A 20,073-nucleotide genomic window follows, 5' to 3' on the forward strand; every position below is an offset into this window, starting at 1 on the left:
ACAAAGCTTTGTGCAGAGCTTCCTGGCAGCCAGGGGAAAGCAATAAATGAGCTCGTTTGCTTGCTGAGAGGAAGCAAACTAGATCACCAGGGAAAGCATTCTGTTCTCAGCTCTAGAGCTTTACAGGTTGTTTACAGAGTGAGTCTTTCTAGAAGGGTCAGGGGAGAGGCCAGTGGGAGGGGGTTCCAGCAGCAGGTTTGCCAAATTCACAGGAACACCCCTGCTGAGCTGCTGTGTCTCCATTGAGCCTGGTGGGCAGGTGGGGGTCAAGGCTGAGTCACCTTGTGAAGGTTGCTCCGAGGGGCTCAGACCAGAGCTCTGACATACCGGGATGCGACATGAGTGCCCACCCCGACTCACCCCTCCGGGACCCCAGCAGCTGGGCTGGGCTGTGGAATTGGTACAGCAGCAGAGGGGTCATGGGTGACTTTCTGGCCCAGCCGTACTTGCAGAGGTGTTCTCTGTGAACAGGTGAAAGGAGTTCTGTGCCCTTCGCTGTTTTGTTCACCGAGTGCTTTCCAGCACTCACTTGGGCCAGGCGGGGGGCTGAGTGCTGCAGGTCCATTGGATACCGAGGAGACACATTGCCTCGTGTGACAGCTACCACCCAGGGAACAACCAGGTGCCACCAAGAGCCCGGGGAATGTCAGGGAAGGGTTCCTAGAAGTGGCATGGTTGGGGTTGGATTTCGAAGAATAAAGAGAAGTTAGCCCAGTGAAAAAGGAGGGCAAGGACACCAGGCCTAGAGCGAGGACACTGTGCACCAAGTCAGGGAAGGTGCAGTGCCATGGGGTGAGACGGAAGCGGATGCTGAAGTAGAGACGCAGGACCAGGCCATCACTGGCTGAGTGCCCCCTGCCATGAAGCATGGCTTCTATCTTGAAAGCTGGGGGGTAAGCAGAGACAGGTGTAGCCAGGATGATCTAGGACTGGGGAGCAAACAGGGTCCCCCTGGCTTTTACCTGCGTGGAGGGTCTCCCTGACTGTTGGAGAGAAGGGGCAAAATTTGGGCTGGGGACCTCCTCCTGACTTTCTCCCAACTCGCTGGGCCAGGAGACTAGCTGGAGGCTAAGGACAAAGACAGGCACCTCAGGAGGGCCAGAAACCATAATGATGATGTGTCTACACCATCTGGCAGGATCTTTCTCCCCATTTTACAGATGTGAAAACTGGTTTAAAGTTACATGGTTCCTCAGTCAACCCGGGACCCAGTAGGTAGCAGGGCCTGGCCGCTTAGGTTTTCTCCTGGACTGGCCTCCCCAGTACCCTCCGCCAGGCCTCTAGAGCCTGCGAAACCCTGTTCTGACTCAAGCACATGGGACCCTGGAGTGGGGGGTGGGGGAACTTCCTGGTGACCCATCACCAGATCCCACCCTCACCCGCACTGGCATTTGTGGCCATTCCCAGTCTAACTCAAACCTCATCCAGGAGGTTGTGTTCCCTGCTCTGCCATCAAGCAAAGCTGCCCACTGCTTCCAGCAATGGGTACCCTCTGCCCAGCAGGCCCGTAGCCCCTCAGGCAGTGAGAAGTGCAGAGGCAAAGGATCTGGAACATGAAGGGTTAGGTTCACAGAACTGGAAGCAGTCTATGTGTGGAACCCTGAAAGTGAGGCGAGACACCTGGTGTGTGGGGTTGGTGAGGCTGGACAGGCCATAGGTAGGACATTGGCCTTTCTCCCAAGATCAGCGGGTGGGAGGTGTTATTAATAGGGTCTTAGACAGGGAGTGATGGTTGGTTCTGCTCTACACAGTCTTTCTGTGGAAGCAGGGAGACCCGAGAAGGGGTGTTGTAGTTGTCTGGGTGGGAGAGGGTTGTCCAGGCTGAGGGCCCTCAGAGCCCCTCCTCTGGGAATCTCTATCTGATCCCCGACCTCTGACCCCACCCAGGACTTACTGTGGGGGCAGAGTGGGTGGTCACCATGAGCTGTATTGGAGGATCTTAGGGATTTCCAGCCTAGCTGCCACAGGCTTGGGGCACCCACGCAAAAAGGAAATGGGCACAAAGCTGTGTGCCCCAGACTCTGGCCCAGAATGTTGGATTTATCTGCTGAATGGATAGATGGCTGGATGGCTAGAGGATGGGTGGGTGGGTGGCGGTGGACATCTAGATAATGGGAAGATGGAGGGAGGAAGGACATCCATAATGAGCTGCACGCTATGTCCGCTCTGGAGCACTCTGCTTCTGCGTCATAGAAAGATCTTCAGGCCTGTGGGTCCTGATGGGGGCTGCTGAGCCATGAACCCTGACTTTTCTCATTACCCTCCTGGACTCTGAAATGCACTCAACCCTTCTTGACTTTTCAGCCCCTTCACACTAGAGTCAATTCTTGTTTGTTTTTTTTCTCCCCAAACCATCATACACTTGGCTCCCAAAAGCGCTATCCCCAACCAACCCGGTCTCTCACTCACACCAGGAGAGAGCCCCAGGGAATTGCCTTCCTAGCAGCCAGCCCCTCCTTTGAGCTACCTCGGGGCCCAGCTGCCTGATCCCTTGAACAGGGGCTTACAGAGGCATGCAGACATGGCTGGTGGCAGTGTCCCCTCGGGCTTTATTGTCACAACCCTCCCTTAGACCCTGGGCTGTGTCCCTGTTCCAGAGGCCAGGTGAGCTGGGCCAGCTGTCTCAGCAGGAGCTGGCATGTCTACTCAGAACAGGTTGGGGACAATGTAGTCGCTGTGGACACCGTCGATCAGCCCTTGCCCGTTGTTGTGGACAAACCAGCAGGCAACCTTGGTGCCGACACTGGCATCCTTCCTGTAGTCTTTCTGGGATCCCCTGGGAAAAAGGAAAGACACACTGTGATATACACAGGGCAGGCAAGACGGCTGCTACACTCAAGGTCCTAAGGCTGGAGAAGGGTGTGAAGTTGCCAATTGTGAGTCCAGGAACCCTTTGGTCAAGAAAGAGATCAAATGATTAACTCCCTCTAGGGGGCCAAGTTTGGCCTTTTCCTGATTAGGAGGGGCCTAGAGTGGGGGGTGGGGGAGGTCAGGACCCCAGAGGGAAACTAGGGTAGGTACCCCACAGGAGACAAGAGCCTGCCAGGCCAATGTGTCTGGGCAGAGAGGGCTCTCTCCTCCTGTCTTGTTACTGGGCAGGGCGAGGATGTTAGAGTTCTGTCACCTGGTGACTGTCAGCCGATGGTTCTTCACCACCATTGTGGCGTCTGGCTTTGTGGGGTCAGAGCCTGGGTGGATGTCGGACACTTTAAAGTCAAAGGGATGGAAGAATTGTCCTGGGAACAGAAACATTCACACTGTCAGCCCCTGCACACTGTCAGCCTCCACCATCACCATAGGTAAGACAGCCTCTAGTCTTGCAGGGTTGATGCGAAGGCTGACTGGGTGTTGTGTGCTCGTCCGGGGTGACGAGGACAGTCTTTCATGTGGCTTTTCCCCTCTACCGTGTCTCCTGAACAATCTGAAGCTTAAACATTCCATACCCAGCAGCCCATGTGTTTGTGCTGACATCCGGTGACTGTCCACCACATAGAAGCCCAGAAAGTCTTGGTGGACGGGATGCTTCTTCCACACCTGGTGCAGGACGACCACAAAAGTAACCCCGTCTCCAAAGGAGACCACCATGTTCTTTTTCCTGTTGATTGTCACAGACAGCCTAGGAGAGAAGAGGAAGGAAGTCAGCAAGCGGGGCCCAGTGGTGACCATCGTACTGGGCATTTGAATCAAGGGTATCTCGATAGGGCCTTCTCCATACATGACACCCAAGAGCACATAGACTCTGGAAACGATCTCAGAGGCCTCATGTGTGTTGACTGTGGAGAGAAGATGCCTCATGCGTGTTGACTATGCCCTCTACAGAGTGGATCCTCGTTCCTCTGTAAGCAGAAGACAGGGCTGTCCTGGGAGTCTGGAGACATGGGATCAATCCTCAGCTCAGCCACTGGCTTCCTGTGTGACCCGGGGTAGGTTCCACCCCTCTCTGAGCTTCACTGGGAGTAACGCCCCTGCCCTATCCACTGGCCTCTGGGTGACTTGAAGACCTAGGAGAGGCTGAGCAGTTGGAGAGCTAACAAGTTCAGCTAGAGAAGGTGAAACTGAGGGTTAGTGTGTGACTAGATTGCAGGTCTCCCTAATGCTTACGTCCACACAGCCCTTCCCTCAAGATCAGTCCTGCGGGGGCTCCTGGCTGGCTCAGGCAGTTAAACGTCTGACTCTTGATTTCGGCTCAGGTCATGATCTCACGGTTTGTGAGATCCAGCTCAGAGTCGGGCTTTGTGCTGACAGTGTAGAGCCTGCTTGGAATTCCCTCTCTCTGTGCCTCACCTCTCTCTCTCTCTCTCTTTCAAGGTAAATAAATAAATAAATAAATAAATAAATAAAGATCAGTCCTGTGAAGTGTCCAGCTACCAATTCTGGCTGGGGCCATCGTGGTCACCCTTCTTTGGGCAAAAGAGCTGAACTCTGAGGCCACCAGTCTCTCCTGTAACCCCCGTGGGTCTTCCATTCTGGGATTTGTCCACATCCCTCAGAGAGGCTCCTTAGACCTCTGAGACCCAGGAGTGGGGCTGTACCCGTCCTGTGTGACTGTGACCGTGTCCAGCCAGCTGAAGGTGCTCTGTGCAGCTCCACTCCACAGGATGATCTTCTCCGGTGTCACCTCCATCCGGAAGTCCATGTGAGCACTGGCAATGCCCAGCTTGCCAAAGTAAGTCTTTCTGGTCTTGGAGTCAGAGTTGCCTCCCTTCTCGCCGATGATCTGCCCGTTAACTGTGAGGCCTGCCAGAGGGATGGGGTAGTGAGGGGCCGCTGAGACCTTTCTGAGTCCAGGCTGGTTTTTAGGATGCACCTTCTCCTCCAGCCAGACCTGCTAAGGGATCCCACACGGCGTGGGATCCCCAAGACGAGACCAGGACTTCAGAGCCAACCCTCCCTGTTCCTAGACACTCCTGGGTCCCTCTGGCAGCTGAGGACCCATGTTGCAGACCTGCCCCCTGCCTGGGCCAGGGAGTGGTGTTCAGAGCCAAACTATTTCCCAGACACAGGCTTCACCTGGGCCCCCTCACCCCTAACCGTGTCTCCAACACCACTGGGTCCCGGGGGCTTGGTGAGCCTGTGGCCCCACAAGGTGTAAGCTGCACATAAAGACGGTGCATTATGGGCAGAGTGAGGGCCTGGCCCCGGCTCCTGCCCGCAGCCCCCACCTGTGATGGGGTCCTGGATGAGGCGCAGCACTGTGCCTGGGTCTTCATCGACGTTGAAGCAGATGGCGTCGTCTCTCTGCGGGACTTGGATGATGAAGTGGGGGTCCCCATCCACTGAGAGCACATCAGAGAAAGGGCTGGCTCCCGGGACCTCTCACTTACTGTTCCGGGGCGCCCTCCCCTCACCCCTCGGCCCCTGTGGATAGACTCCTAACAGGTAGGAGGCTCTGGGCTCTGGGGCCCGGCTCTCACTTCAGGAGGAGTCGGGGGAACTCACCGTAGTAGTAGGGCGTTTGAGGAGGCTGGTAGCTGGCTGTGGACACAGTGGGGGGAGAGGCTGAGCTAAACAAGCAGGCCTGGGGAGGCGCCAGGACCCACATCCAGATTCTGGTTCGTGCGCCTCCCGTTCCCTCTTCCCCATACTCTCAAACCGCCTCCCATTTCCTCGGGATCCCAACCATCTGCCTGTTCCAGAGAGCGGGTTCAGGAAGGACTCTGGGGGAGAATGTGGCATGGGGCCAGTCTCTGGGGAGACGCCCTGTGGGGGTAGGGGGGCTGCGGCTGCTGCCATATACTCACTCAGGTAAGCCATGGAGCGGGCCACTGAAAAAGGAAGCAACCGGGCAGTCGTGAGCTGGGTCTGAGGGCTCCCTCTCCCCCAACCCCATGCCTTCTACCTGGCTTGGGGCTACCAGTCTCCAGTAGAGCCCCAACCCAGGTAGACAAGAGGGTTGGGATGTGACTCCTCATGTCGGCTTCAGAAATGGGAGTGTGCCCAGGGAGTTCCTTTCTAGGGCTGGTGGTAACATGGATGTCATTTTTATGCCGGGGTCATGGCGCTGTGATGTGGCTAATATGTACACCATGAGATCGTCTGCCTCCCTGTCATGAATAGTGTTCACAGAAGACACCATCCCACACCCTGAACTCCCACTCCCCAGTTGGGGTGGGGTGAAGCTCAAAACTGTCTGTTGTCCTTGGTAGTAACCCCCCTCCCGACATACTCATGCACACACGCGTGCACACCAGTGACTGCATCTGACAGGGCTGTGCTGAGGGAAGAACAATGACCTGGTCCAGATGCGCTGCTAGGATGGAACCGCCTATCGGTGGAGGTGGGGCAGGCTGGGAGGGGCTGGGAGCCCCTGCCTGGTGGTCCTGGGCTTACTGGGGGCAAGGATGCAATTTGCTAATGAGGACACACAGAGCACTATGAATCCCAGAGTGGGCCACTTGCTGACTAAGTCCTCGAACAAATAGACAGCCTCTCCATGCCTCAGTTTCCTCACTATAAAATGGGAACCATGAGAGGACTCCTTTAGAGGGTTGCTGCGGGATTAATGGCATGTCAGTGTCCGATGTGTGAATTTGCTAATTTTTGCAGGTCACAGAATGCTCTCATACTGATTGTGCCTCATTAGTAAGGGGAAGCCAACTCCAGACAACTGACAAGGACCTGATGAGGCTCAGAGAAGGCAGAGCCTGGACCAAGGTGGCTCGTGAGTTGGTGGCAGAGCTGGGACCTGATCGCAGATGTCCTAAGGGCCCCTCCCTGGGCTGGGCACTTGGAAGGGCCTCCTTGGTTCTCTCTTGTCCCCCTCCTGGGACACCTGCCCAACTGCTGGCTGAAGCTCACCTTCCGTATCTGCAGGCCCTGTGTGGGAGGAGGAGGAGAAATGTGTTAGGAGCCACAGACTCCTGGTGTCGGCATCAATGCCATCAACTGGCTGCCTGTCCCACCTCCAGGCTATGGGCCTCCCAGCCGACAACGGACCCCCCACCACTGTGTGTCTCCTGGAGCCAGGGGCTCCTAGAGGCCAGAGGCCTGGCCCGGACCAGCTCTTTGCCTCCTGTGCCACCCCATGCCACCTCTCTGCTCCCCACGTCCAAGTACAGGAGCACTTAGGAGTCCCCTCTTAGAGTCTGGTTGAGCAGGCCTGGTCCAAGGCCTCAAGGCCTTTTCCTCTCACAATTCCCAGGCACATGCTCTGGGACTAACTTTCAAGCTGGAAGTGCTTCTCCCTGTCTGACTGAGCCCTTCCATGCTGCAGCCAAGTCCCTTTCCTTGAAGTGACCCTGGGCGAGGTGTCCCGTGACTCACAACTCTTTAGAGACCCAGAGGCTCCTATTCACCCCCTACCCACTGTCCATGCTGATGGATTCACCTGCTCCACAACACCCTCTCCAGCCCTTGGCCGGATCTCCCTCTATGCCCCCTGGACCTGCCCCTCTTCAGCAAGTCTGGGTCTCACCAGCCTGGCTCACTCCTCTTCAGGGCACCCAAGGCCCCAGTGGCCTGGAAGGCCTTCGAAGTCTGGCCTCCACTCTCCATGCCCACCTTCTCCAGGCTTGTCAGCGATGGCTGTCTGGTCCTCATTGTCCTCAGGCTTGGTCACCACCATGGAGGTCAGTGGAGTCACAAAGTGGTACTTGAGGGACAGGTCCAGGGCCTGGGCTGTGAGGTTCTCCTTCTCCTCACCATGGGCATTCTTGCTGTGGGGAGGGGTGGGAGTGTCAGTCAAAGAGCCCTTCCCTGCTTGGCCTCCTCTGCTGTGACTCCCAGAACCAGGCCTAGAGCCCCAGAGGCAGCCTGGAAACGCCTTTCCCCAGGGTAGAACCCACTAGCTCTCAGAAAAAGACTGGTTCACCAGCTCCCTGGGACAGATGGACAGGCTGTGTCTGAGGCTGGGCCTCAGTTTCCCCACTATAAGATACAAGGGGCTCAAAATGGCATCCCAACAATCACTCATGATAATGTCCATGCCCTGAGCACTCAGCATGTGTCAGACCCTGCACCAGGGTCGTTGGAGGCTTATCCCACCTCAGGGAAGGCTGACGTGGCACTCTCAAATAGGCCCAAGCTCTGCCTTCTGGGGGCTGCGGGCAAGGACCCAAGCCTTCAGTTGTGCTCAGCCTCACCGCATTGTGGGCCCATGCGGGGTGTGGGGTACAGGGTGCCAAGGCCCGCCCCTGTCCCCGAGGTGCTCCCAGGATGCTGCTTGAGCCCCCGATGTCAGGCTGGGCTCTGCCCCTGGGAAAACATTCTTTGGGGCTGAGTTGAGAAGAGGGGAAGGCAGCTGGCAGGGCGTGTGGCAGGGCACGTCCTGGGGTGTGGCTGAGTCTTCCTCCTCTTGGGCTCCCCCAGAGTGAAGCCAGCACAGGGGCAAGCGCAGGTAGGTGGTGGGGCAGTGTGGGAGGCCCAGGTGTGGGGCCTGGCGGTGTGAGGGGTTGCTAGGATCACCGTTTCTCCAGCAGCTGCTCAATGGTGAGGTAGGCCCAGAGCCGCTCTATGTAGTTCCCAAAAATGTAATCCTGCTCCTTCAGGGCCTTTTCCATCTCCTTCATGTCCACCTCCTCTGTGAAGGTCAGATCATTGATGGCCTGAGGTGGGGGTGAGAGGAGGCCAGAGGCTGGAGGGCAGGAGGCCTGGACCCAGCTTGGGGTCGCCACCGCTGGACCCTCAGGCAGGGGGCCAACCCCATGGGTGCCGATCCCCCCATCCACAGCACACCTTCCGGCCCTGGCTCAGCTCACCCCGTGGCCCTTTACATCCGCCTTAAAGTTGTTCATGTCCTCGTCCAGCAGGCGCCCAGCCACCACAATCTCAGAGCCATCGTAGAAGTGCTGGTAAGCGCTCTGGGTGAGGTCCTGGATGGCGTTCTCGGGGTACTCTACCTTCACGCCTGTCAGCAGCGGGTTGGCCACCTCCTCATAGAAGCCCTGGAGTCCAAAAGGGGGACCTGGTCATCTCAGGCCACAGGGCAGATCTGGAGAGGACAGGGTGGGCAGGTGCCCACTGGTGCCTCCCTAGGCGTTGAGTCCCCCAGGCTGTGCCGATCTTAGGTCCTGATCTTCACTTCCTCGTGGCCCTGATCGTGTCCTTCAGTTCGTGGGAGCCTTCCCTGCCCTCCCCGCTTCAGGTAGAGCCTGGGAAGAATAGAATGGTAAGGACAGAGTTCCAGGGAATATAGAAAGTGCTCGAGAAATGTTTGCTGGAATGAAAGCAAGAAAGAGAAAAGGAAAGGAGGAGAGGCCGACCAGAGGAGGTGACAAGGCGCAGGAGCACAGAGATCAAGAGGGAGAAGGCAGAGGCACGGAGGCACAGGGTGGGGGTTCCTCTGCACCGGTTCAGGCACTGTCTCCTGCACTGGGGAGGAATGGGGCTGCTGAAGTTCTCAAATGTAAGTACAGGACATGCAGTTGAATTTGAACGTCAGGTAAATAGCACACTAATTTTTAGTCTAAGTTTGTCTGTTATGGGATGAATTGTGTGCCCCCAAAATACATGTTAAAGTCCTTACCCCCACTCTCTCAAGACATGTCTGTTTTGGGGATGAGGGTGGTTACAGAGGTGATCAAGTTAAAATGAGGCCTCTGGGATGGGTCCCAAACAGTATATCTGGTGTCCTTATGAAAAGAGGGCAATTTGGACCCAGAGACAGACAGGCACACAGGGAAGATGATGGGAAGAGACAGGGAGAAGGTGGCCATCCACAGGCCAAGGAGAGAGGCCCGGAACAGACCCTTCCCCCACAGCCCTCAGAAGGAAACGGCCCGGCAGATGGCGTTGATTGGGCTTCTGGCCTCCAGAACCGTGAGGCAACAATTTCTGTTGTTGAAGCCCACTGCCCGCCCCCCACTCCACCCCCAGCATGTGGTACTTTGTTAGAGCAGTCCTGGCAAACTAACACAGAGCGCTCTGCAATATTTGGGCTCGTGCTTACACTAAAAAATTGTTCATATTTGGCCAGGTGCCCTGTATTTGATCTGGCAATCCTGTGGAGGAAGCAAGTCTGTTGTGTGTAGCCTGAGGACAAAATCAACCACCACTGATGGATAAGAGGGAGCTAGAGGTAGATGTCAGCCCAAGAGGCTCTTCCTAGAGAGTGAAATTGTCATTCAGTGGAACAGCTGTCTGAGGAAGTAATGAGCTCCTCATTCCTGGAGGTATGCAAGACAAGGCATACCTGCAACTGCAAGTTGGCATCGGAATCCTCATAAATGCGTCGGGCCAGCCCATGGTTCTCCAGAGCCATGCTCTCCAGGAAGTTATAGTTCAGATTGTTGCCAAAACCCAGGTTATACAAGGGGAACTTGCCCCCAATGGCGTTGCGTACATTCTCTTGGATTTTTTCAGGTCTGCTTTCACCTGCAGGAGAAAGGGGTGTTCACACCCCAGCCCCAGCAACTAGCTGGATCAGCTCTGTCTGGAGCTGTCTGACACCTGCATCAGCAGAGCTGGTGGGGGGGGGGGGCGGGGATATGGGGCTGTCTTTGGCAGGGGGAGACGTGCCCTTGCAGGGCTCACAGACCACGAGGGACCCTGGGGAGAGCCGCCCAAGATCTTGCAGCCCACTGGCTACAGCACGCTGGCTTTGGTTCAGAGCCACACCCGCCTGCCTCACCAACATTGGGGTCCCCGTCGGTCAGCATGATGACGATGGAGGTGCTCCTCTCTGAGACACTGTGTTCTTCCCGGGCCTTGTTCAGCATACTGATGCCCCTCAGCAGCCCATCGTTGATGTTGGTCACTGGCACACAGACAGACAGAACCGTGGGAGGGTGTTCTCAGTACCGGGGTGGAGGAGGAGAGGGCAGCAGGCCCCGCTCTTGGGCCCAAGGACCCTGTTAGCCAACGCGCCCTGGTACTCAGTAGGTATTGACCGAGTGAATCGGCGAGTGATGAATGAATGACTTACTCTTTCACTGGGGACCAAAGGACCAGCCTGTCGGGGCTGCCAGAAGGTGATTGTAAAAGCAGTTTGGAAAGCTATCAGAGGGGCTGCCAGGCATGCTCACTGGGAGGAGAGGGGAGCAGTGTCGGCGTCGTTTGTCATTTTCCCTAAGGAGCGGCCCAGGATAAGGGTTCTCTGTGGCGTTATCTTGCCGGGACCAGTGGGGCTCCAGGATCAAGGATTAGAGAAAGGAAGAGTGGGCTCCCCTAGACTGCAAAGAAGACACCCCAATAAGAAGCCTGAACCGCCCCCTATCCCACCTCTACCCCCAGCTGAGGTCTGCAGGGCCTAGACCAGCAGAGGCTCTGTCCCAAGGCACAGGAGAGGCAGACTGCTCGGGCCAAGGGGAGTGACAGGATGTGTCTGTTCTTCCCTCTGCTCATACTTCCTTGATCATCAATGTTCTTCACAAATGTCCTGGCCTCCTCGATGTTCTCAGGAGTGGCTTGAACTAGGGTGTCTTTCCAGGTGGTCACATCCCCACTGAACAGGATGAAATTCAGGTAGTCCTCCTCTTTCACATCCTCCAGGATCTTGAGGAGGGCATCCTTTGTCTGGGAAAGAGAAGGGCACGCAGACAAGAAGCTGGGAGCGAGCAGCAGACGGCCAGCTGTCTCCCCGCGTGGCTGGCACTGGGGCCTGCACTCTGCAGCAAAAGGGGGCAGATGCTTTTTTTTTTTTTTTTTTTTTTTGATCCTGTCTCCCTTCTTCCTCTTTCACTGGGAATATCAGCTTTGTCCGCTTACAAATAAATGTGTCTCCCTGCCACACGTCACCCCCAGTCGCAGTGAGAAGCGCACCTGCTCCATTTTCCGACCGTGCATGGAGCCACTGACGTCAATCACGAAGACCACATTTTTAGGCACCACGGGAAGGCCTTGAGGTGCAAAGAAGTGCACAAAGTAGCCATTGACTATCTGGAAAGGGGAGAGAGAGAGACTGCAGGCAAGTGCTTTAAGCAACGCTTGCAAATAGAAGCCAGACATTTACCAGCTCCAGAAAAAGCCATTCTTTCCCACCCACTGTGGGGTGCCACACAAAGGCTCTGGACCGTCCTCCATACCCAGGCTGTGCAGGAAATTTGGCCTTGGGCTGAGGACCAGGGTCTGGGGACGAGAGGCAGCTGCAGCCCCTCCCGTACCTGTTCTCACCCTATCAGGGTGATGGAGAATCAATCAGCCCGGCAAAGCCAGTTGGCAGGTACCTGTACGTTGGCTGGAGACTCTCTGTTCACGTCGTAGGTGATGATGAAATCTCCGTTGAGGAGGGAGTCTGTACAGGTTGGGCACGAACGCTGTTGGTCCATGCTGGGCTTGAAGGACACACGGCCCTGGGAGAGGTGATGGAGGGCCTCGCTCAGCGTGGCCAGGGCCTGTCGACTGTGCTCTCTCCTGGGGAGTGAGGCCAAGCCCCCACAGGAGCAGCCCGCAGATAGGCGCCTGGGCAGTCCTGCCACCATCTGGCAAGCTCTGGCCTTTCTGAGCACCTCTCTCCCCCTCAGAGACCAGGGGCTCCTTGTCTGGTTCAGCCTTTGCCTGTCCCGGTTCGCTGGGCCCCACAGGCTCCTTGGCTCAGCCTACTTTGGGGCTCAGCACCGAGAAGCCACTCAGGGAGGGGTTTTGCACCATGAGAAGGAACTTTGTGTTGGGTGGTATTGCGTGTATTGGTGGCAAGAAGAGGGGGATGGGAAAGAAGGGGGCAGGGAGAGGGCAGGGGCCCAAGGCAAAAGCACAGCCTTGCAACAGCCAGGAGCCCTCTGAGCTGTGCTCCTCTGGCTTTGACTTGGAAGTCCCGAATGACTAAGGTTTGCTATTCATGTAAACTTTATTCATTCACTGCCCACAACAAACAAGGCCCCTGGGATAGCTGGGGGCCTCGGGAACTGGAGCCAACTGCCTACACCAAGAGAATCCCTTTCGTCTGTCACCTTTCAGTGTGGCATCAGTGGACCTAAATGCCTCCCCCTGGCCTCAGTGTCCTTATCTGTAAAATGGACAGTCACCTGCCCTGTCCACTTCCCAAGGCAGAACAGGATCTGGCCTTATAAATGGTCACTCTGTCCCCGCAGTACAGATGAGACCCCAGTTCCTCTGGCAGATCATCGACAGCTGGCAGCCCCTGCCTCCAGCAGCCTCACTCCTGACTGGGGTGCCCCAGGAGAAAGGAAATGGCTGTGGATATTTCCCCCTTCCCCTCTCACACACACACTTGCCTCAGCCAAGCCCCAGGGTTCACACTTGTCCTGTTGGTTTCAGGGTTCCTGCCCCTGCCCCCCTCCCAGGCCTGAGAGGCATCTATACCACCTTCCTCCCTGAGAAGGACTTGGTGAGGGCGCTGCCCAGGAGGTCATTGGTGATGAATGAGGCCTCAGCATCCAACGTGCTGATGCCCTGGGGCTCGAAGATGTCTGCCTCGATCTGGAAAAGGCAAGAGTAAGGAGGGGTCACTCAGTGACAGTGCAGAGGCCGAACTCCAGGACAAGGCCAAGGGGACTGAGATGGTGGGTGAGGGCACAGGGACAACTTCCAGACAACTCATGATGACTAAGCCTGGTGTCTCCCACCAAGAAAATGGCTTCAAGAGCTGTGGACGGGTCCATGACCCCAGGGCTCTTCCATCACCTGCCATATTGGCCTCCATGCTACCACTAAAGCATTTCCCTTTGGCTTTCAGCTCCTATGCTCCTCAGCCATGGTGGGGCTGACTTCTGCATTCTTGACCCTGCTCTGGGCACTGCCCCAGGGCCCTTCCCTGCACCCGCACCCTTGCAGGTTCAGCAGGGGCTGCAGGGGTGGTTGATTACCTCAAAGTGCTTGACCAGTTGCTTGGGCTGGACCTTAAGGTACATCTCGTATTTGCCTTTGTGCCTCTTCAGCAGCTCCTCATAGGTTAGCTCAAACGTGACTTTGCTGCCCGCTGCCACGTTGACCGAGACTGTGAATTTCTCCAGCTTCCTCCCTGAGGCCCTGGATGCGGGTGCCAGACAATGACTGCCCTGCAGACCTTCTCGGGCCCTCGGGCCCTCGGTTTCAATCTCAGCCCCTCAGGAGAAACCCTACCCTCTCTGAGCCTTGCTTACCTCTACTTCAAAGTGGGGTAATGTGACAATTACGGGCAACTTTTGCTATAATAATGAAATAATAACTAATAATAATAATGGCCGTTGCTGTTGTTGTCTGCATCTCTGAGAGCCCTTGTAGCCCAGACGTTCTTCTCTAAGTCCTAGGGGGTCCATACTTACTTGACCAAGCCGGCTGTCTTGCCCTGGGACACAGCCTTTTCATACTGCTTCTTGGCGACTTCCTTCTCCTTGACATTCCCAGGGTAGGTAACACCGTCGATGGTCCTGTAAGAAAGGAGAGTTGGGGGCTCAAGCTGAGCCAGACTTCCCTCCCCCGCCGGAGCCAGCAGCCGTGGTGATACCCACAAGGTGAAGTTGGTGATGAAGGCCGTCTTGGGCAGCTCCACGTCAAAGGACACCTCCTTGGCGGTGTCTGCACGGTTGACAGCCCTCGTGGTGACAACATTGTGAGCAAAGCGGGAGGTGACCTTGCAGCTGATCTTGGTGCTGTAGACCTCGATGCCGTTGACGACCTGCAGGAGTGGGTGGTGATCTGCCTCTGGGAAACCAGACCTTCAACCTGGCTGCTCCCCTTCCAGGCTCTGTCCGCACAGCCCAGAGCCCCTGCCTGGTAAGTGGTCCCTCCAGTTTCCCAGTCACCGTGTCTGGAGCCTGGGCGGCATCTTCCACCTTCATGTTCAGTTGTCTACCCCGGTTCTGGAATTCTCTGGCCTTTCTGAGCACCTGTCTCCCCCTCAGAGATGAGGGGCTCCTTGTTGGGCGGGATGCTTGTCTGATTCAACCTTTGCCTCTCCCTGTTCACTGACCTCACAGGCCCCTAGCTCAGCCCACCTTAGAGCTCAGCACCAAGAAGCCCCTGGGGGAGGGGTTTTGCACCATGAGAAGGAACTTCATGCTGGGTGGTATTGCCTGTGTTGGTGCCAAGCGGAGGGGGAGGGGAAAGGGGGAGAGGGAGAGGGCCCTGTTCCACATCCTTAACCCTGGGTCTGTTTACATAACATGTAGCCAGCTGTAGTGGGGAGATCTTATAAAAACCTAAATCTGCCGCTCCCCATCACCCTCAGGACGGTTTTCCCCATGGCTCTGAGGTCCCCCAGGCAGGTCCTGCCTCTCTGATCATCTGTGCTCCAGCCACACCAAGTCTCTAGCCCTAGATCACCCTAGCTCCTCCCGCTCACCTCCACTTGGAAAGAAATCACAGTTGCACACACCCCGCCCTCCTCCTCTCCTTTGGTAATTGCCCAGTTCTGTCCCCAGATAAGGGGAGTGTGTGGGGACGACCTTCATGCCCCCAGCACCTTCTCTCCAATGCAGACGGTGGACTGAGGGAAGGCCGAGGGAGACATCTGGCAGGATATAAAGATGCTTCATGAGGATGTGTGTCCCCAGCCCTGCGCACGGGCCCTGGTACCAGTGAATGCTGGGTAAGTGTTTGTGGAAGGAGGGGCTGGTGGAAGAGTGGTCCTGCGCCGTATCCAGAGAGATCCGAGAGCACGGTTCTGTGACACTCTCTCCCAGGGGTTTTGAGTCGCATGGGGGTCTTGATAGGGCAGGGGGCTGTGGGCTGTTTGTCCAGTGTCAGGGACCTGCCATTATGGCCCACCCCTTCTGCTATTGGGCAGCCAGCTCCATCCTGCTCTGACTCACCCCACCCCATCCCTGGTGAAAGTTCTCACCCCTTCCGGGAGGCTCCGTTTCTGCAAAAACAAAGACAAACACAGGGATCAAGCCAAGGCCAAGGCCACCATGGCCTGGGAGCAGGCTCTGGGCTGAGGCCAGGGTTCAGCAGTGACCCCCCCACACACACCCCCCCTTGAGGGGCCTCTGGACATAGGGCCTACCCAGAGCTACTTCAGAGTAGGAAGGGCTCTGAGTAGATTATGGAAACTGAGGTTCAGAGAGAGAAGGTCTCCAGGTTTCACAGAGGAGCAGGGCTGGGAGAACTAAACCAGCTCTCTCCCTGCCTCACATACCCTGACCACTCTGTCTTGCTCTGGGCCCAAAGCCCCTGAGGCCTCCCCTGAGAGCACCCCCACTAGGGTTGTACCCCACAAGGCTCAGCTCAGCCCTTTCTGGAGTCCTCTGCCCTTGTCTCAGATATGGACCTGCACAGCCCCTCAGTGAGCTGAGCAGTTCCTGGTGCGTCGCCCATTTAACAGGTGGGGAAACAGAGGCCCAGGGAGATTTAAGAGCCCAACACCTAGCTCTGTCCTCTGTAGCTCACTGCCTAGCTTTCTGCCTCCTCCTTGCCCCACATAGAGGACCATCTATCCTGTTGCCTCTGCCCGTGTGACAAGCCCAGATGGTGAAGAGGGGGCAGACTTACCCCCAGTGGCCGGGAGGGGCTCCTTGGGAAGCCAGAGGCCGCCAAGCCAGAGAGCAGGGCCAAGATGAGGCAGGGCCACCAAGCAGATGCCATCGCTGAGCACGCAGGCCTGGCCTGAGCTCCTTATATGGTGAGGCTGGTGTTTTCCAAGTGGGGTCAGTGACCTGCAGTGGAGGACGGGAGGAGCGGGAGGGGGGCCTCCTCTGGGAACCTGGGGCGTGGGTGGAGTAAGAGGCCCTAGATCTGCCTGTACCAAGGGGGCCATGGGGACTGTCCACAGTGTTGGGACATGGAGGCTCCTGGCAAAAACACAAGCTGTGTGTTGGCACATGGGCCCGGGGCTCCCCAAGTAGGGGTGATGGTGTGGAGTCACAACGAAAGTCAATGGCAACATTAGTTAGTCAGCCATCAAAAAGAATGAAATCTTGCCATTTGCAACAACGTGGATGGAACTAGAATGTATTAGAGAAAGACAAATACTGTATGATTTCACTCATATGTGGAATTTAAGAAACACAACAGATGACCATAGGGGAGGAGGGAAGGAAAAATTTTATAAGATAAAAACGGAGAGGGAGGCAAACCATAAGAGACCCTTAACTACAGAGAACAAACTGAGGGTTGTGGGCCGGAGGTGGGTGGGGGGACGGGCTAGATGGGTGATAGGCATTAAGGAGAGCACTTGCTGGGGTGAGCACTGGGTGTTATGTGTAAGTGATGAATCACTTAATTCTACTCCTGAAACCAATGCTACACTGCATGTTAACTAACTTGAATTTAAATAAAATCTTGGAAAGACAAAAAAAAGATAGCCAATGGCATCTCAGCACTGCTGCCTGTTGTCCATTACCTGCACCACTGACGTGGCCTTGAGTCTGACCTCCTGGACAGAAGCCTCCCAGCCTTCTCCAGGCAGCCAGGGTGCAAAGCCAGGCCGGCCACAGTGAGGCTCAGACCTCCATGGCCAAACACCTTGTTCATTACCCTTCTTGGGTTCTCATGGCCCCAGGGAAAGGACAAACCCCAGGCCTGTGTGCCAGCGCTCGCTGTGATCTAGCTCCAACTTGCTTTTCCAAACTTACTCTCTTCCCACTGGCATGCCCTCCCCGTCTCTGCACTTGCGCCTCTCGCCCTGCCAGCCTGATGTCCTGTCCCAGAAGCCTTCCTGTTTTGTCCCCTAGCTGACCCCACACAGCTCTGCTCCAGGCTCCCAGCCCCTGAGGGTCTGCTCCATTTCACCTTTTGTTGAGGCTTGTATGTTTGGGTCTAATCACCCTAGAGTCCTCTAGACTCTAGAGTCCGAGCTCCTGGAGGGCCAGGCCATGTCACATTCATCCCTGTGTTCCTGGGGGATGGCCAGGGACTCAGCTGCCCTCGCCTCCTGGAGAATCATTCCCCTAAGAGTCTCCAGTGAGGCTGGAGCTCTGGTCTCCAGGACAATGGGACCCTCAGAGGAAGAGCCCAGGCCAACCCTGGGTCATGCCAAGACCCTGCCAGCTCCCAGACCTTCCAGAGTGGCCACCATGTGCCTGCCATACACATACTCTTCTGAGCAAAGTGACCCCGTGACTCTCCCACGGGGCCACCACTGAATGGTGTTGATGAGGCTGCCTGGGCACAAGGCAGCTAATTTATGACATACCATGGCCTTGGATGAAAGCTCCACACCCAACTGTGAGTTATACAGAGAGAGTTGACTGCCAGGAGCAGAGAAAGGGCGAGAAGGCAGAAAGAAGACTCCATGAGGCAGCAGAAGCCATGAGGAAAAATTGGACTAGTGGCTGGAAGTGGCATGAGCCACAGAAGCAATGACAGTTGCCAAGTCAGCAAGATGACGTTGGACCAGATGAAGCAGCCACTGAGAGGGTCACCACCTGTGGAGGAGGTCAGCTGGGGTGCTTGTGCTCCCCAGGCTTCTGGAATCCTTACACACCCCCACTGCCGGCTGGTGCCGAGCTCAGTGCTGACCCCCAGGAGCAGAGCCAAGACCCCTCTCAGAGCTGCGCTGCAGCCTGGCCCCAAGGTTCCTGACTCCCAGGACATCTCGTCCATGTGGTCATTCTCAGCGCCCATGGTCGCTGACTGCCAGGCGATGGGGGCTGTGGCAGAACTGTTGTCCTCACAGCAGTGTCCGGTGGCTCCTCGTGGCCCTGCAGCTGCCTGTGGAGCCTCCCCAGCCTTTCCTCTAGGTACCACCTCCTCCCCAGTTACTTAGACTTTTGTGGGAGGGACAACTCGAAGTAGGACTTCGGAAGCTGCTCAACAGGCACCAGAGGGACAGCTGGGGTCTTGGAGGGACCCAGAGTCACCATGCAGACTTGAGAATTAGACGGAATCTAAGAGATCTTTGGGTTCCCCCTTTTCCACTCCACAGGAGGGCCTTGCTTCGGGCGGCCGGTCATCTGGGAGCCCATCGCTCTCCCTTGAGAAGCCCAGGATGCTGCAGATGGCGGTTGGTCCCTGAAACTCTGTTGGCCACCCGCCCCCACCCCCCACTACCTGCCACTGAAGGAGGGCTCTATGTTCCCTGGGCCTGGGGCAGCCCTGGATCTCAGCATCTGTGTTACTTTAAAACCATTTTTTTAATGTCTATTTGTTTTTGAAGGAGAAAGCGATAGCTCGTGAGCAGAGGAGGGGCAGAGAGAGGGAGACACAGAATCCGAGGCAGGCTCCAGGCTCCAAACTGTCAGCACAGAGCCCAAGATGGGGCTGGAACCCACAAGCTGTGAGACCATGATCTGAGCTGAAGCCAGATGCTTAACCAACTGAGCCACCCAGGCACCCCCAGATTTGTGTTATTGCTCTGGGTCTTCAAGGGCCTCCACTGCCGTGGGAACTGGACAGAAGCCAGCAGAGAAAAAGTAGAAATCTTTGGAAAAGAAACGCCCATCACCCAGAGGGCCAGAAGCTCCCCAAGGTATAGTATAGGCTCATCTCCTTGCACCCTGTGACATTGAACTTTAACTGGGCCCCAAGGTGAAGCCAAGGGAAGGAGCCCTGAAAAGATCATTCCAGGTGTCAGCATGGGGAGCCAGCGGGCTGCCGTCACTGGCTCCCTGGAATCACAGCTTCTGGGGACTGGCTATCCCTGCCTTTGAGAAGTATCCCCAGTGTAAGGCGTTGCAAAGCCACAGCTGCAGAGTCGAGCTGAGGGGGAGACCCTGTGCCCAGGGGTGCAGCATCCAGCTCTCGGCAGGACTACCTAGGGACCCCAAGTCCATATATGGTTTGTGCCTTTCTTATGTTCATTTTAAGCGATGCTCTGAAATATCTAGAACCCAATCTCAGTGGGCTGCGGCCATCAGCTGCCCAGCCTGACAGGAGTATTCACAGGGGGGTGCTTAAGCACACAGATGCTGGCACCAGACAGTATGGGTTCAAATCCCAGTTGGGCCATTCATGAGTGACTTGGGACAAGTTACCTAACCTCAGTTTCCTCAGCTATAAATGGGTAAAACGGTATCCCCCCTAGGACTGTTGGGAGCATACATTTAGTTAATTCAATGAAGGCACTTAGAACAGTGCCTATATAGGCTGCCACAGTGTCCTTTGGGCCTTGGACCTGTAGGGATAGCTGTGTGCAGGGGACACTCCAGATGCTCAGAGGGCATAGGGTCTGGCAGCTGCAGCAAACAAGGTGGGGTGGGGGCAAAGTTGGCATGGGTTTCCTCCCGGCCTCCAGGTCTGCTATGACCCCTGAGTCCTTCCTGGCGGCAGCATCTTGGATTGCCTCCCCATCGCCCTCCCTCCCAGAAAGCAGCCGGCCTG

At 56.3% G+C, this 20,073-nt stretch overlaps 1 protein-coding gene across 1 annotated transcript; it reads right to left on the minus strand.

Moving 5' to 3' along the window:
- Positions 1 to 2,529: 2,529 nt before the first annotated feature.
- On the minus strand, positions 2,530 to 16,441 carry ITIH3 (inter-alpha-trypsin inhibitor heavy chain 3). Its single transcript, XM_086697949.1, has 22 exons — positions 16,306 to 16,441; positions 15,656 to 15,676; positions 14,325 to 14,491; positions 14,139 to 14,243; positions 13,701 to 13,863; positions 13,201 to 13,314; positions 12,102 to 12,227; positions 11,698 to 11,814; positions 11,283 to 11,451; positions 10,568 to 10,693; positions 10,130 to 10,311; positions 8,697 to 8,882; positions 8,404 to 8,543; positions 7,501 to 7,655; positions 6,799 to 6,816; positions 5,742 to 5,765; positions 5,440 to 5,475; positions 5,163 to 5,276; positions 4,533 to 4,737; positions 3,444 to 3,616; positions 3,125 to 3,236; positions 2,530 to 2,776 (listed from the first exon to the last, which is right to left on the minus strand). The coding sequence occupies exons 1-22, from the start codon at positions 16,396 to 16,398 to the stop codon at positions 2,647 to 2,649; spliced, it is 2,676 nt and encodes an 891-aa protein (XP_086554075.1). The 5' UTR covers positions 16,399 to 16,441; the 3' UTR covers positions 2,530 to 2,646.
- Between the last annotated feature and the right edge of the window lie 3,632 nt (positions 16,442 to 20,073).

The sequence above is a fragment of the Puma concolor genome, chromosome A2 (genome assembly GCF_028749965.1).
Source record: "Puma concolor isolate L17-30 chromosome A2, mPumCon1.1.hap2, whole genome shotgun sequence".
NCBI classification, from domain to species: domain Eukaryota; kingdom Metazoa; phylum Chordata; class Mammalia; order Carnivora; family Felidae; genus Puma; species Puma concolor.

What these genes read in the sequence shown, in the direction of transcription:
- ITIH3 (XM_086697949.1), bottom strand. Translation starts at nt 16,398, where the DNA reads ATGGCATCTGCTTGGTGGCCCTGCCTCATCTTGGCCCTGCTCTCTGGC. An exon ending in TTCATCACCAACTTCACCTT is followed by an intron (nt 14,244 to 14,324) that starts GTGGGTATCACC and finishes CCTTTCTTACAG; the next exon opens with GACCATCGACGGTGTTACCT. An exon ending in CGACGGGGACCCCAATGTTG is followed by an intron (nt 10,312 to 10,567) that starts GTGAGGCAGGCG and finishes TTTCTCCTGCAG; the next exon opens with GTGAAAGCAGACCTGAAAAA.